The 17,968-nt window shown below is 36.6% G+C and overlaps 1 protein-coding gene across 1 annotated transcript in view; it reads right to left on the bottom strand.

Moving 5' to 3' along the window:
* Positions 1-17,968, bottom strand: part of TSGA10 (testis specific 10) — a 28,308-nt gene that overhangs the window by 1,711 nt on the left and 8,629 nt on the right. Inside the window, exons 8-16 of the mRNA XM_037377922.1 lie at positions 17,669-17,820; positions 16,135-16,250; positions 10,964-11,118; positions 9,664-9,719; positions 9,272-9,440; positions 7,055-7,165; positions 6,288-6,473; positions 2,722-2,924; positions 2,296-2,400 (exon numbers count right to left, since the gene is read on the bottom strand). Of these exons, the coding sequence (XP_037233819.1) occupies positions 2,296-2,400; positions 2,722-2,924; positions 6,288-6,473; positions 7,055-7,165; positions 9,272-9,440; positions 9,664-9,719; positions 10,964-11,118; positions 16,135-16,250; positions 17,669-17,820 (1,253 nt within the window). The remainder of the gene's footprint in view (positions 1-2,295; positions 2,401-2,721; positions 2,925-6,287; positions 6,474-7,054; positions 7,166-9,271; positions 9,441-9,663; positions 9,720-10,963; positions 11,119-16,134; positions 16,251-17,668; positions 17,821-17,968) is intronic.

Here is a 17,968-nt window from a genome sequence, read left to right as displayed (position 1 = left end):
AGTCCAAACTGCTTCCACAGTCAGGATAGGAGGGATGGGGAGGATCTTTTCCTGACTGGTAAAGAAAAACCCAGACAGAAAGATTAAGTTTCCTGGTATCATTGTGTTGGTGCTCATTCAACACCTGACAGTTGGTGCTTCCTCCTCCTAGTTTCAGGCATTATTTCATTCTGCACCAGGGCAGTAAATCAATACAACTAGCTAAATCAGTGTTAGAACAAGGATATCATCTACCCACTTCTTTAAACTAACAACAAAAAAACCCCAGTCAGTACTCACAGCTGCTGCTTCCATTATATACTATCATGATACTGACTTTAATGACAGTATTTTTCATCTCTGGCTAATTTTCTGGTTTTCACTTGCCAGTACCAGAAAACTAGATTGGCTCTAAGAAGCTGGCTTGAAGCTTTAATCCCTTTCCCTGCAAGCAAGAGGTATAGATACCTGCTCTTTTAAAGCATGATTTTCTGAGGAAAAACAGAAAAGAAATAGAATTCTTGTAACCCTTGCTGGATAATGAAGGGACATTGTTTTGATATTATGAAAAAGCCAAAAAAAGAAAAAACCTCTGGCCTTTCAAAGACTAAATATTATGTCAGCCACAGCTTTTTATATGAGAATATTTCCAACTTTGCTGTCTAAGATTTCTGCATATTATTTTTGCAACTGACTTACAGACTGCATAATAGAACCTAGATTTGTTCTTTCCAAAACAATTCAGGTAATTATGTTTATAATTCTCTGGAAGCAGAAGATAAATTCTCTTAAAGAATGAAAACTGGAGATCTTTGCCTCAGCATAGGCTCACTCTAATATTTGTTTTGCTAACCAATTATAAACTATATGTTGATATTATTGCAACTATAAGCAACCACGTAAAACAAAATTATCCTTAACTAGGAGAAGAGATTAAGTATGGAGGCTGATTCAACTTTCTGCCAATGAACACTTCAAGATGAAACATTTGCAGTCCCTACTGGGGGACACCCATACACCGTGAGATAGATGCACTTCCATAGGGGTAGTAGAGAAACAACAGCCTGAGGAAGGTAAGGGTTTCTTTTAAAACATAGGTACTCCTGTATTAGCATAGAGTCTGGCTCTTTTTCATGTGCAGCTGAAGAAGCACAAATGATGCCACCTTTTAAACTGACTTGCACATCTAACGCAAAAGTTTTGCAGTTTTTGACATGACTTCAGGATAAAGAAGGATCCAATTTGAAACTGAAATACACAGTGAGACATTTAAAAAATCCATCTTCAAAAGACCTAACCTCAGGTATAGAGATGCCCCCTCCAAACCCCTCATTCTTACTTATGAGAAAACAGATTATCAACAAAGTGATTTACTACAAATGAACAAGACACCTGATGCTCAAACCTGTGCTATAATCACACCGCTCTGCTTCTTTTAGCCATCTCTTTCACACACCCAAAATAATACCCGACGCTGTAACATTTTATCCTCAATACATCCACAAAATAGAGAAGTACTGTTGTTTCACAGATAAGAGAACTACTTAAGACACGATGACTATGCAGATAAACTAACTCACGAAGCAGGCCAGTGACCATTCCCTGGTATCATGGCCAAATCATATGAAATAAGCTTCTACACTTTGTGAAACCCTCTTTCCACAAACAAAAAATCCCAAACCAACCAAAAAAAATAAATTACTTTGGCCATACTGCTCTCCGGGAACCATCCCTAGCACTTCCTGTGCCTCAAGTAGCTCCTGGGAGAATGCAGGCTGGTACAGGCTACAATCATTCCAGAGTGTGTACTAACAATTAAATTGTATGGGCAAGTATACAATTGTGTATAGCCCTCAAGCCAATGTTCTGACCCAGTTTAGTTACAAGTACAGGTGTAGCCAAAAGGTAGCCATTCATATCGCAGAACTAGTAGTCTATAAATTACTTTTATAGTGAACTAGTCACCTGGACTTTCACGATAGATCAAGACAGGCATCAATATAAATGACAGAAGACAGATGAGCATCTTCAGGAAAGTGAACCATCCCATCCTAAACCAGCCAATTCCAGAGGGCAGTTTATCTCACTGTCTCATTCTGTTGGCTATAAAGGGAATCTAGACAAGTAATTTAGACAGCGTGTGTAACAGCTGAACAGACTAAATTTAGTGACATGAATAGCCTCTGAACACACAGATGTACAGCAGAGCAAACCCAAACTTCACTGTTTATCCTACTAATTAGTCCAAGACTTAGTACTATGTTGTATTTCACCCCAATTAAATGCAGGAAGTGCAATACAAAAATATATACCTGCCTCTCAAAGCGCTCAGTCCCCAGCTGTCTTTTGGTGATATCCAGTTCCCATTCTAGCTGAGTTGCTCTATTTCTGAGCTGAGTAAAATCTAGACTCTGCACAGCACTGTTAAGTCCATACACTTTAATTAGAGAACAACTATAATCCTCCAAGTATGTTACTAAATACAACTATCCAAAATTAAAAGGGCAGCTATACCATGCAATTAAGACCATTTTTTGGAGTGAAATATAACACTGCACAGAAAAGCCTATTAGGGTACAGCTGAGGAATCAGAAGCAGGTTTTTGGTGTTTTCTGCTGTTAAGGTAACCAAGGTATATTACCCATTTGAAAATGAAATGCAGCTAGATATAAAACCATCTGTGTGTATATACACTTGGGAAGAATGAAAAAACCTGCAATATTCTCCTGGTCATGTACTCACAGTTTATCTTCTTCTAAAGAAAGCTGTTCCTTGAGAAACTGGATTTCAGAGTCTTTTTCATGCTTTGCTATCTGAGACTGAAATTCTTTCTCACGACTGGACACAAGCAAAGATTCCAGGTTTTTCATAGATGTTCTTTCATTTCCCAGTTGTTGCCTCAGCAGCTCTATTTCAGAATGGGATGACTCATACTTTCTCTGCAGCTAAACAAAGGTTTTAAAATTTTAGATGTATGACTCTTAAGCTTACTGGCTATCTATTATGGTAATCTTAAAAAGAGAGAGAGAGAGGAAAATGAAGCCTGGGATCAATGACTAAAATTTGTTCTCACTCCAAGATGGATGATTAGCATTATATTTGCCCTCAGTCAAAATCCTGTTTAAGATTTATAAATTCACCCAGTGTATAAATCAGAATATAAATGCACTTGATATAAATGACAAAATGCTATGAAATACCTTTCCAAAGCAAAACTCAACATTTTTTGTTTTACCAAATTAAAAAGGTTTCTTCAGTCTGAAAGATCCAATTTTCTACTAATTGTCAATCAAATATCTAGTTCCTTTGCCAGTAAACAGGTTTGATATTCTACTTTTGTATTTCAGAACAGAAGAATACTGAAAACTGTAAACAGCAAATGTTACAGGAAAACAAACAGTATTAGAAATGCTGAAAGAACAGTATTATTCAGCATCAGGCTTAGTTTCCAATTCTGTATATACATATGCTGCAATGTAGTAATGCAGATTTCTGCATTGGAATACTATGTAAAATACCCCTATCTGAAGGTTATATGTGGCTGTTGAAAGACTACTTATTGAAAGGTATGAAAACATTAGTGAAAACTTCAACTTCAGACTTTCTACAACTCTCCAACTGCACTTCTGCATTTTTCTCTCCTGAAACTGTTGCTGCTCTCCACAGACCCAGCAAGCCCTTCACTGACAATCTCACAGAAGGATCCAGGAAGGCTTAGATATATTAGGTCTCACAAAAGCTTCAGACAAAAGTCATATACTGGAACTCTTCCCTATAGTAGAGGATTCCACAAACATACAAAAGACATCACACACATTTGGCTGGGACAAACAACCAACTGCCAAACAGCAGCTTTACCCATAGTGTATGGAAAAGGCATAAAGGTTAAAAGAGAATGCTGGAAGCCTGTGAACAAGAAATTATCTCATCTGGAGCAAAGGATGGACTGGACAGTGACAGAATCATACAGAAAATATCTGAATCTGAGTATGTATGAACAATTTTTCAGAGTTTATCCAAGCTGAGTTTTTTAAAATTTGCCTATCAAACATTAATTCTGTAGGTTTTGTAAAAATCAAGGGATTTTCAAGGGAAATTAAGGAAAGAGTATTAAAAAGATATTGATACTTTCTAAAACATCCAAGCATTTAAGTCCATGTCAAGTTTCTTTGCTAATAAATTAATGCAGCTATTCTGCTTACTCAGTGACTGGATGTAAAATCCAAGATATTTTTCAAGGAAACAACCAGTAATTTTTAAAGTCCCAACTGTTATTGGTAGTAAACCCCTGCAAAACAGTGTGCTTTTCAAATAGTATACAGCATCCACCCTCTGAAGAGTAAGCCCCTGAGGAATGCCAAATTAAACAATCAAAAAATTGAAACACTAATAGTCAATAAGGATTTCTTTGATCATTCTAGGTCCTAAAGTAGATTTAGATCCCTTAGTGTCAACATAAACTTACTTTTCTAATGTATTTCACATACCCTTTCTACTTTCTCTGCTGTGGAAGTTAACTGCTGATTCAATCATTCTTTGACTGCATTTAGTTTAATGCAAAGTTCTTGTGCAGATGTGAGATTTGCAAGCATAGAAACTCTCTCCCAATGTATGTTTTGAAACTCTTCTTCCATTTTCACAAGAGACTTGCTTAAAGCAGAAATCTGAGACTGGTATGCTGCTTCTATTGTTAAATGCTACAGTAAAGCAGTATCAGATAATCAAAACACTATTGCAAAGAAAATTTAAAACTGATTTTAAAATCCTGCAAAAAGAACTCTATGTAATTGTGGTGAACGTTAAGAGGCAGCAGCCATTTATTCTGCAATACACTTTAAAGTTATTTATTTAAATAACTCCCATATATAAAAATAGAAGAGAAGAGTTCTTGCTTCTGACAGCAATTATCAGCTACTGACATTTTAAACTCTGTTCCTACAATGCTACTCCTCCTGCAGACCCAATAAGGTTCAAAATTCTGCCATGGGCCGCATTTCATTTTCAGATGAGACCCTCTTATTTATCAATAAAATGTATTTTTGCATGTAAATGATAAGTGAATGCTGAGATATGGAAAGGTCATATTTATACTGCTGTCATCCATAAACTCAGGCATGACTAAGAGATGACAGAAGTCACACTAAAGAGAAGTCAACAAGCCAGCAGAAGCAGTTCTGACTAAAAGCATTTAAAATGTGGTATATTTAACATAACTTAGGCTTTTCTGTTTTGAAAAATGTCTGTACTTTGCCCGGTAAGACTTCTATTTCCAGTCACTTTTAACTACTTAATTTTCAGTGGGTGGCAGAATGAGCCTGGGAGGTTAACAGAGCAAAGAGGGAGATAAAGCAGTTACTTCCTTGAAGGATTTATTAGGAATGAGATCCAAAGAGATGGTAGTAAGGGGAGCACCTCAAATTCTAGCTCCATCTTGCCTAAAAAAAAAAACCCACAAGGAACACACAGCACTGCCAAGCATGTTAAGATTTTTGAGAAAAAATTTCTGTGTTTTAGATATGTGCCTTACACATAACTGCTATGAACCTGAATATGACATCTGAATTCTGACTCAATTTGTTGACACAGATTTCATGAAGAGGCCTGTTCATTCCTATACGTCATGGCAGGCATGTGGGCAGAAATTAGAAGGATGAAAATTCTACCCATGTGAGGCCCACTGGACAAACTAAGACCATGTACCCATTTTACTGTATTAAAAAAGGCAAGATCTGCCACCCAATCTCTCTGTGCTGTTTTGCTACTGTTAGATTCTCATACACTTTCTGAACAGTAGCAGTTCAGTTCCTCTTGAGTATCTAACTTGCATGGATAGTTTGTACGTTCATAACATATTGCCAAAGCCATGCTGTGTATTTCCCTTTAAGTTCTTCAGATTTTCAAGGGGGAAGAGGCTCTTTGGGACATCTAAAGCAGTGGAAAGAAGGCCGAACAGCTGGAAGCAAGAAAAGTAGAGACAGGAACGTAAGCTGACAAAGCACTAGTAATATTTCAGGTGTGCTGGGGAATTGCGTGTGACTTTATGCCTTCAGTCATTCCAAACATGAGAGCATTTCATAATTCATAATATTTTCCTTGAAATACGCTGTTATTTTTAAAGATTTTTTTGAAGTGTGACAAGTGGAATTCTAGTCATATTATTAAATAAGCTCAAACTCCATACAGTTCATTATAGCAAAAATCTTTAAAATATGAGAAACAGCATTAACCATAATTTTAAACTGTTGCAGCCTTAAAATACTACCAGACCATTTCAAGGGTGAACCATGGAAAGAACTATTTCAACTTACTTGCTTCATCTCTCTTTCAAGGGACTCAGCTTTCTCTTTCAACCTGTGATTCTCAGACTCTGCACTAGTCAGTGCCAGTCTAACAGAGCTACAACCGGCTTCTGCTTGATGGCATTTTGCTTCCCAACTTTCTCCTTCTTCACAGGCTTTCCGGTAATTCTCCAAAAGCTCGCAGTTCTCTCTCTCCTAACACATAAAGCTTGTTTGTTTAATAATTTACAGTAAGCTTCACAAAACAGGGATAGCTATAGATCTACAGGCATGACATGATATTGGATGTTCTCTTTCCACTGAAAACTTTGCCATTTAACCAAAACATTGAGAGACTACTCAAGAACCAGTGTTTTGTTTAAGATGGCCACATTTTAATCCTCAAAAGACATCAGTTAAAAATGCCTAGATTAACATTACAAACACAAGGTGTAGCAATTTTTACTATTAATCCCATATGGTAATAAAGACAAAAGAGTTCCAAGTCTCTATATTATTCACTGTCTGAATTTTTTAATTTTAATAAACACACACATATGCTTATGTATCTGTGTTTGTGTGTGTGTTTATATATGTAAATAAAACCACAATGAAATATACTTCATTACTTGTGTATGCAAAAACAGCTAAGAAATGTGCTCAAACTAATAAAAACATATTACTAGAATGCAAATAAGTTTGGACTGGGAAGAAAATTCTTCCATGGAGATATCATTAAAATTTCATTTTTAGTTAAAATCACAGCCTTCATTAATAGGCTTAATCCATATATTCACTTTAGACTTCAGTACACCCTTCAGCCTGACAATATCTGTGTTTGAATCCTGGGCTTTCAACTTCATACCATCAAGCTCATTTTGGTAGTCTGCTAGTTTTTTATATAGCACCTATGAAGAAAGATTTGTTTTATAAGGTTAAAGTATACTGTTTGTACCTTTATAAAAAATAGAATTAGTGTGTATCAAACACCTGTGGCTTTATTAACTTGTTATTTAAAGGCTACATAAAAACCAAACCAGGTGTATTTCTGTAGACAAAATTTTGCATTTGTCAAAAATATTTTGTTTCTTTGACTTACAAATAATACTAAACATTCTTAAAAAGAGAAATGTCAACAAAAGAATGTAGTGGTTAAAAAGAAAAATACAGATGGTTTATTTAGCAGCTAGACACTCATAACAAAATAGTCTGCCCCATTTTTACACATTACAGTCTCATAAAAGCCCACAGTGGAAAAAGTAAAGACAGCTAAAAAGTTGAATTAACTAATTAAGCAGTTATATCCTAATCAGAGGAAATAAAGCCACAAGTATTAGAATGCACACAGAATTCCTGGCAAGTATTGCTTGAGAAAGAGAACAGAATGAGGAAAAAAAATGCAGAAAGGCTGTCTTGAACTGCTCTGTTCAGAAACTTCCTTACAAAATTACTAGAACATTCAGCTGCAAGAACCTGGGAAGGGGGTGGTTGGGGGTGGAGAAAGCTATAGAGAAATCCCAATTCCTGTTGTGAAAAGGCTGTAAGTTGCTAAGAAAGGTGCTCTGGCAATCTGTGAACTTTTCCAGTAAGCTTAAGTGAAGAAATTAGAATGCTACTTTAAATACTTTGAATATCACCTAAACAAATGGAAGGACCTAGAGGAATGAACACATATTATAGAGGCAAGCCTATTAAAAAAAAAAAATCCTGTGAGGCTAAGACTTTTTATTTCTAACTGCTTCTACAAGCATCCAGGCATTGCAAAGAAAACCAGGAAGCTTTCAAAAGTAGCTAGAAGCAACAGGAGGCTGCATGTCATACCAACTTGACCTCATCAGTATCAACTGTGATTCTGAGAGAAGGTAAAAAAATAGTGATTTCCTGGAGTACCTTTGGTGGTTAAAGCTACTACAAACGTCGACTTTTCTAGAAAACTCAAAGAGGGCGCTAAGAGAAACAATCGGTATGTTTCAGAGAAGAGTCATTTAGAGAGAGAGTTATCTTGCCTAATTTTTGCAGTGCAGAATTAGGTACCTGATCTAAATTAGTTGGCTACACTTCGTCTATAATGGAGTCAGGCAGGTAAAATGATCACTTTAAAAACAGGGATGGGATGAATCTCCTCCTGGAGGACTTTTCATCACTTAAAAGGGAGCCTTAATGACTTTTATTACCTAAGACCAGGTGAAGTTAATTTGATCCTTCGGAAACTGGGTAGGGCTTCTAGAAGAGAAAACCAGGTGAGCAGAATTTTCAAAGACAAAGATTTCCTAAGCAGTAGAATAAGTACAGAGAAGAAAGATCGAATATCAGAAAACCTAAATGAAGGTAAGAAGTTGAAGAAAACCCAGAACATTACACAGTGATGAACTACTATAGGCATTAAGCTTAATTTCTAGCTGCTTGGAAAACACATCGATGCATAAGCATTGTGTGTACATGAAATGACACTTTAAGTATTTTAACTACTTTCGTTAGGAACTGAACACAGATAAATAACACCGTAGGTAATGTAGCATTGTATTATAGCCAAGTATTTCCAGCATCTTTTACCCAAAGGCCATTTTAAAGGAACATAAATACAATATTATTAATAAAGTTTTGAATGTTATTATGTGTACTGTTAAATTATTAAAAGCTTATGAATTTGACTTGCTAAATACTCTATGCCAGTCACAGCACAGTGTAAGAAACATTTGCTGCCTTCTTTATAGTACTTTTCCATATAAGCAATAGTTATAACTGCCACATTGTTTTTACTTGAAAATCGGGGGGGGCGGGGGGGAGATCATAAATCAGCTGTTCCTCAAGAAAAACATCCAAAGAATTACATAAGAATAGTTGGTCCTCTTTACACAAGTGAGCTGAGTAGTAAGGGAAAAATCAGAGTTTGAAAAAATGAGCTTAAAAATTAGTTTGCAGATTTACTTCAGATGAGGGCCTACCAATTCTATGCACTACTTGAAAAATACACTATTTTCCTTTTTAGTCAAGGGTTCTCTGTACAAACATACCTGAAGTTCTTGCTTAGTATTAGAAAGATGTTCTTGTAACCTGTCATTCTCCTGAACTAATGATTCTCTGTTCTTGTTAGTCTGTGCAAGTTCTTTGTTGGTTTCTTGTAGCTGTTGATGCAAACAGTTGATCTCTTTCTCACAGATACAGAGTGCTTCGGCAGATTTTCTACGCAGCAAATAAAAAAAATCTTCAGGTATGACAACTGCCCAACCCAACACAAATGACAGCTTTTCCAGTAGTTAAGTTTGCAAGTCATGAAACAAAGCTGTAACATTTTAATCTTTAACAGAGTAAAGAATTATCTATACATTAGCACATCCCATGATTCAATTTTTGAGTTAATGTTATAAATTAATCAAAATTTTATAAATTGACATTTCATCCTTACTTTATGGAATGCGCCAACCCAGAAATCAGAATCTTGAAGTCTGAAATTATTTTCTCCTTGAAAAGAAATACAAATTTGAAGTAAACCTCTTACCACTCCTCGATATAAAGGGGGGGGGGGGGGGGGGGGGGAGGGAAATTCTATAGGATTATTTCTATTTCCCTTTATTCAGCTAGCTGATTAGTTTAACTATTTAATGCAAAATGGATTGTGGTTTTCCAAGTTTCGTCATGTACTGTTTAGAGCTGAAAATTCTGATAATCTAATTTGGCAAATAAAGGAACAAATATTATGATCTTCTGCAGAATATAATAATTTAAATTAAATTTTTTAATCCTTTGTAGTTCCAAAGCTAGCATTTGGTTCACACTTCCAAAACTAAATTATGTCCTCTGCCTATTAGATAAACTATCATAAGCTTTTCTACAATGAATAAACTATCAGAATCTGGTAGTTTGTAACTGATAAAACAAGAATTCAATCACAAAGTACATTACTCCCTTGTCTTTGGATACAGATAATAAGAGAAGCATAGATAGGCTAAGGAAATGTTTTCTACAAGAATACAAGAGAGGTGAGAGACAACCGTCTCTTCTCTAAAATGGACACCATTTTACAATTTACAGTTTTAAAAACACAACGTCACTGTTTATGGCAAGATTATTTTAGCCTGTCCTGCAATATCTTTGCTTTAAGATTTTGTTAAAAATCAATGCAAATTCAATGCAAAACAATCACAACAGTTAAAAAAAAGTAAAAAACCTCCCACCTTCTTTAGTTTATCCTAAATCAATATCTAGGTCACTTAAGCTGAAGTGAAAAATAATGTTTCAGAACTAAGAACTAAGCAGCTTCATTACATAGTTTGAAATCACATGGTGCAAGGTGAAAAGAATGTAATTCAGATGCTTCTTCAATGACAACAGAGACGATATTATAGTATCACCATGCATCTTCAACTTCAGTTCAACATCCAGACCAAGGAAGAATTTAGGCTACATTTTATGATAAACAAAAAATTTTACTGCCTAATTTCCTCTTCTCCACTTTAGGGAAGTACTTAAAAGTCCCCTCTCTTGATAAATATAGACGATACAAAACACCAAACACAAGATAACCAACGCTGCTCAAACCTGCTGTTGAAGTCAACAGGAGTTTTGTTGTTGCCTTGAAATTGGAGCAGAACTAGGTCAGCACTGAGCGCTGTTGTAGATCCCAATATAAGACAGGTGTGAGGACCCAACAGATCCTTTCCCTATTTATCTTTTGTGACTATTTGACTATACACATTAGAACATACTTTAATTGCCAGGCTTTCCTCAAAAGTAGCAATCTTCTCTCTTCCTTCTTCCACACAGTCTTGCAAAGATGCCTTCTCTTTATCAAGTTGTGCAATTGTTTCTTTCAAAGCACAGATCTCCTCTTGTTGTACAAGACTCTGTCTTGAAAAGTTATCTGGACACAACCAGAAAGGTCTTATTTTTATTAATTCAACTGATTTGAAATAAAAACTCTTTTGATACACTTCTAAAGCATAAAAAACATGGCAAAAGCTCCCCTTCAAGAAAACACTGAAGCACGTACCTTTACAAAATACATAAATAATCTGACTGATATTTACAGAACTGCATTCTTCCTTAGATCAAGGCCTTCAATTTCTTGGCTCAAAACAAATCTGCTTTTAAACAGCAGATGTTTAGATCATTAAAAATAACTTTCTTGGGTATTATAGCAATAAAGGCTTGAACAGAATTACTATAGAAAGAAGCAGTATGTAGACCACAGCATATAATGACTGATAAAGTAAAAGTGATAGATACAATGATGTTAGCCATTTTTTCTGATTTTTTTTTATTTAAATAAACTTTATGTAAGAGTAATGCAATTATAAAATTCAACCCCACTTAAAAATTGCAAAGATAATAATGAAAAAAGCAATCTACTCATTACAAAATTGAATACTAAAAGATGTCTCTCCCTATCTTCATAAAGCTAATAAGGTGTTGCACACTACATTTACCAATCCTTATATAATCTACATGCATAGCATTCACAGAGGAGAACCACAGGAACTCTTCTTACAGTGAACCTTACATCTCATTAAAAATGTGCAGGCTGTAAATTAATCTTTAAAAATCAGTGTAATTAGACTTATTGAATGATATTTATTAACCACTTCCAGGAGGTAAAACATGCAAAGTAAAATGATCTGTAGCTCAGTCTTTCAGGGGCATCATAGTATAAATTCACATTGTATTTTTTCCACAGAATCGTTCCCTATTTCAAAATACAAGATGAAAGGCACACTCAAATTTCCACGTATTTTTGGATGCATGGCTCTGGAATCTGCTAAGACAGTGATCAAACCTGGCTCTAAAGAAAATTCTGATAGGGCAGCTAACCCTGGAAACCATTTCCAAGCACATTAAGGACAAGAAAATTATCAGGATTAAGTCAGCATGGCTTCACCCAGGGAAAGTCACGACTGACCAACTTCTGTGATAAATTGAATGGCCTGGTAGATGAATGGAGAGCAGCAGATGTTGTTTAGCTTGAGTTCAATAAGGCCTCTGACACTCCCATAAGATACACAGATGAGCTGTTGACATATATGGGCTGGATGAGCGGACAGTGAGGTGGATTGAAAACTGTCTGAATGGCCGGGCCCAGAGGGTGGTGATCAGTGGCACAAAGTCTAGTTGGTGGCCAGTAACTAGTAGTGTGCCCCAGGGGTTAATACTGGGTCTAGTTTTACATCTTCATTGATAATCTGGATGATGGGGCAGACTGTACTGTCAGGATTTTGCTGATTACACAAAACTGGGAGGAGTGGCTGATACACCAGAGGGTCATGCTGCCTTCCAGAGGGTCCTTGACAGGCTGGAGAAACAGGCTGCCAGGAACCTCATGAAATCCAACAAAGGGAAGTGCAAAGTCCTACACCGGGGGACAAACAACCCCAGGCAGCAGTACACACTGGGGGCCACTCAGCTGGAAAGCTACTTGGCAGTAAAGCTGGGGGTTCTGGTGAACACCACGTTGAACATGCGCCACCAGTGTGCCCTTGCTATAAAGAAGGTGAATGGTACCTGGGCTGCATTAGGTAACATATGGTTCCCTGCTCAAGGGAGGTGATCCTTCCCATCTACTCAGCTCTGAAGCGACCCATCTGGAATGCTGGGTCCAGTTCTGGTCTCCTCAGTGCAAGAGAGACATGGACATACTGGAAAGAGTCCAGCAAAGGGCCATGAAGATGATTGAGGGATGGGAGCATCTCTCCTATGAGGAAAAGCCGAGAGAGCCAGGACTGTTTAGCCTGGAGAAGAGAAGGCTCAGGTGGGAATCTTATAAATATATATAAATACCTGAAGGGAGAGCATAAAGAGGACAGAGCCAGGCTCTTTTCAGTGGTGCCCAGTAACAGTATAAGAGGTAACAGGCACAAACTGAAACATAGGAGGTTCCGTCCCAACATCAGGAAACATTTTTTTACTGTGTGGGTGACCAAGCGCTGGAACAGGTTGCCCAGGAAGGTTACAGAGTCACCTTCCTTGGAGATACTCAAAATCCATCTGGACACAGTCCTGGGCAACTGGCTTTAGGTGGCCCTGCTTGACAAGGGAGGCTGGACAAGCTAACCTTCAGAAGTGCCTTCCAACCTCAACCATTCTGTGATTCTAAGCAAGGGTGTGTTTCACCATTTTACAGAGAAGGAATGGAGGCACAACGATCAATTAAAAATGCTATCTGATTATTTTGGGTGCCCAAACTATGACCTAAATTTTCAGGGTAGAATGTATTGCATATTCAAAAAAAACCCAAACATGGATTGCTGCCTCAGCTGTGAGTGCTCAACATTTCTGAAAACTAATAACCAAAGTCTCAAAATCAGGCACTGTGAAAAGAGGTCAGATGTATAGTTAGTGAGCAATTCTGAAAAGCTCCCCAAAATTCTAACATACAGACAGCAATAGTATAAAATATTGTATAACAATATTTAACAGTTTAAATAGTGTGTGCTTTCTTTCTGCAATTACCTGCTTTATTCACTGTATTTTCGGCTAAGAAGGTCTGACAGACCAGCTTGCTTCACTAGACAACACTGATTTACTCCCTACAAAACTCTGCAAAAGTTGGTGCAAAGGCTTCTATAGAAAAACACCACATGATAGTGTAATTAAAAACAATGGCATAAGTTTTAAAAACCCCACAACCTGGAGTTTATTTATTAAGTAGTACAGACAACCTTAAAACTGGCATTCCCAACTTCTTAAGTGTTTGTCTCGGAAATAAGCTGCTTGAGTGAAAAACAAAAAGCACAATTTGGATTCCCATTGTGTGTCACATGACACATAAGACAAACCACTGGGGATTATACTGCTGTTCTCTCTGCAGACAAGCACTGGAAAGAGACACTTTGCCAAATGTACCTTCTCTTGTCAGCAAAAATAATGTAACACAAGTCTTGGAAATCCCTAGCTCCATTCCAGACTCCTAAAAGGGAAAGCATTCTCTAGTGGGCACACACACTTTCTTTCCATCTTCTTCAATTCTACCTCTCCAAGAAGATAACATTAGCTGCTAATCCTTTCTCTTCACTTTGGTCAGCCCCAAGTCTTAAGGCTTCTCATCCTAGACTCCTTCCCTATTAATACGAAACTCCTAAACCCACATTTTCCATCTCAATCTCCTTTTAATTCCAACCTTTCTCCTGCTTTCAGCATTATTGTCAAAGTCCTAAATATTCTCTGTGTGTAGCTGTGCACAGGTTCTAGTCGCAGTGCATGTCCAATAGCTCCAAGTCCTATCTGCAATCTCTGAACTAGTTATCCAATTTTGAGGATCTTTCCAGTCTCTTTAACCACTTCGTACTAGCTCTCCTCACTGATGTCTTGGATCCTTCTTCACTCCCTCCCTTCACTATTAATTTTCAATCTCTGATTTCTTGCATTGCCCCAGCTTTCCCTGGTGCCACATCCACACTTCTGTTTCTCCGTTCACTGACTTCCAATCTCGCTGTTTCATACTTACAGTCTCCTTTGACAACCAATCCTTGTTGCAAATTCTTGTCCGGCCAATATCCCTATTCTCTACTTGTCTCCTGACTCTTTATTAACTTTACTTCTCCTACCTATTTCTCTAGGATTGGGCTGCCTTATCAAACTGTAATTGAAGTATCCTCTCCTTATTGATCTGGCAGTTAAAACCTCTCAACTTTCTTCTCTCAGTACATTTCTCCCCACACCTACACTTCCTCTCCTTCAGCATCGCCCACTGTTATCCCTGTGGTCACAGGATAGTAACAGAATACAGACAGTCTCTGTTAATTTCAAGATTCTTTGCCTGGACTTGCCTCACAGCACTGAAAAATGCTAATGAATCTAGATTGGAACATGCTTCAGTCAGATTATATAGGAACTCAGATGCCAAATTCTGAAAAGTTTCTATTCAGCTTTAATGAACTGATTTTTCTGTTGGTTTTTTTTTTTTTTCTTAAAATACATTTAATTCAGATACATATTCTGGGAATGATTAAAAGCATGCAACAACACATAGATTGACATGCCTATCAAACATGAAGTCCCTACTTTTTTACTCTGCTACACTCCCTACTGTACCAGAAGTATCCAACTTTTAAAACAAAGTATGTGGATTTCAGTGTGGACAAAGCATATTTTTCTGTAGCCTTCTCAGGAGTGGCTTAAACATCTTAGCCAAAACATTAAAAAAACCTTAAGTTCACTTGAATGAAATGCTTATTCATATGAATGAAATGTTTATCTCAAGTGAAATATTTAAAACCAAATTACCAGAGTCTGAAATTTGTAAATAACCAGATATTTTAATAGCAATAGTCAGCTCTAACATTAGATGAAATTAGCTACAATTAACTTTATTTTCCCTTCACAAATTCAGCACTGTGTTTGTGATTATGTCAACTGCATCTATAGAACACAGTAAAATACTGCTAACACAATGCAGTTGCAATTTTGGAAGCAAGAGCGTATTCCTTGGCACTACAGAATAATTCCTGTATCCACCTCTTTTAGTTTCACAATACAAAAAAGGTGCAACATACAGTGTAGGATACATACTATAAAGGATGGATGTTTTCCTGATTCCATCATCATCATCATCTTATGGTGCTGAGAGGTGCAAACACGACCTTGATGGATCACAAATACAACTGATATGCTCAGACACTGCACATTGGTACCAACACACATTGTTTGGCTGACAGTCTGTATTATCACTGAAACTTACTTGCAAGAGCTTTATTACATAATTTTAAAATGCAAAAACCTTCCAATAATGAAAGAAAACAATTGTTTTGCACTTGAAATGTTAAAACTGTCAAAAGTGTATTTATTTGCATTCAACACTTTTTCTTTCAACCCATAAGAAAAAAAGCAGTAATAGAATAATTCAATAAAATTGAATTCTATTACAAAATTTGTATCTGTCACTCACCAATTTTTTCATTCAAAAGCATAATTTTCTCTTGGGTAAGTTGCATTTCATATTTTTTCTTAATAAGGTTTTGCTGAGCCTCTGAAAGACTCTGTTCTGTCTTTTCATTCAATAATCTGGAAAAGCATAAGCATTAAACACGACAATTCGGATGTTTATATGTTAATTCTTTTCCTTTTTGAAATGTCAACAAAATTGCAAAAGTTAGGAAAAAGTAAGATTCTCCTGCATATTTTAGACAATTGGGGATATTTTATTAATGTTAACCTTAATCCATGGATATTAAAGTCTGAATAATACTCCTGTATAAAATCACAGAACAGTAAGAAGAATTACAGGTGGACGTAAAAATGTCTCAAAAATTATTAAAATAAAAATCATCACTTGGGACATAGATTGGAATGCCTGGCCTATTTCCAGTTAGACCCAAGTCATACGTTTGAATCGTGTAGTAATATTAATGATTCCCAAACTGCTGAAGAAACTGAAGAGAGCTATCAGACTGGTTTGGGGGAGAAAAGCAAAAGGTATTTTAGCAGCAGTAACTAATCCTCAGCAACTAAATTTTTACAGTATTCCTAAATCTGACAACTTATTATAAAGCAGCAATAACTCAGGACTGGATTTGAAAGGGAGTTCATGTTATTTTAGAAATCACAGTACCCATAGAAAGGTATTGTGGGCCAGCATAATATTGCATGCTACCACCCAGCATTCCCACCAATCAAAATCCAACAAAAAAACTACAACACCCATGCGTCAACTACAACGGTGACTTGTAAGGACACACAGGTTTAGGAGAGTGTCTGCCTAACTGAATTATATTTAAGAAAACACAAAAGGAAAAAGTCACAGTATCTTCTCTTGCAGTCTGTTCACTCTGTAGCCTAGTTCAGTCTGTGATCTAGTCCTTCGTATCTCTCCACAAACACTTCATGTGATTGATCTTCCCTTCCAGTCAGTAAATTACCTTTTCTGTCTTGCACTCACTAACCTATGCTTTATTACCTAAAGGCTTTGATTGAGTTTAGTCCTACTACATGCTTCTGAACATGCTCAGGAACTCCAGTTGAGCAGCAGCCCATAAACCCTACACAAGGCTTCAGTTTTATTTCCCCTCATGAAAAAGCTCCAAGACTAAGAAAAGGATGCTTGAAAGTAACTACATGTGGCACTCATGTGTTTGCTTGCCTCTGTAAAAACAATGAAAAATCAAAAAAAAAAAATTTTCAATTCATATGCAATTTACCAAAATACATCAGTCCCTACAGTTTCTAATAGAAAGCTCCTAAATCTCTCAGAGTAAATTTTACTTTTTCACTGAAGATGATTTTCAGCATACATAATATCAACAAGCCAAGAACATTTACATACAGATAAGCAACAAGGAAAACAATTTAATTCCAAAAAGGATAGCTCATAAGAACAACTATCACAAATTCCTTTCCCTTTGAGCTATATAACAGTTATGAAAACCAATGAATATAGGCTAACATTGCTTGCCAAACTAATGCAATTATATGCTTTTACTTACCTCAGTGAAACATATTCAGCTTTCTGTCGGCTCAGCTCAGTTTCAGAGTCCCGTGCTGCTCTTGCCAATCTTTTCATCTCAGTTTCCAGAGAATCAATCGTGTCTTTCATCAGCACCACTCTGGACATCTGTTCTAACCGTTCACTATCTAACTATAAATATAATGAAATATTAAAAGCCCCCCAAAAAGCTGATTTATACATAGAATTTCTTCAATTAATTCAAATACTGCTCTGTTTTTAGCACAAAACTTTTACTGAAGAAGAAATATGCAAGTATCTCATTTACTCAGGGCCTGAT

This window comes from Falco rusticolus, chromosome 2 (assembly GCF_015220075.1).
Source record: "Falco rusticolus isolate bFalRus1 chromosome 2, bFalRus1.pri, whole genome shotgun sequence".
NCBI lineage: Eukaryota > Metazoa > Chordata > Aves > Falconiformes > Falconidae > Falco > Falco rusticolus.
Note: the sequence above shows the minus strand (reverse complement) of the source record. Positions and strands in the feature narration are given on the sequence as shown.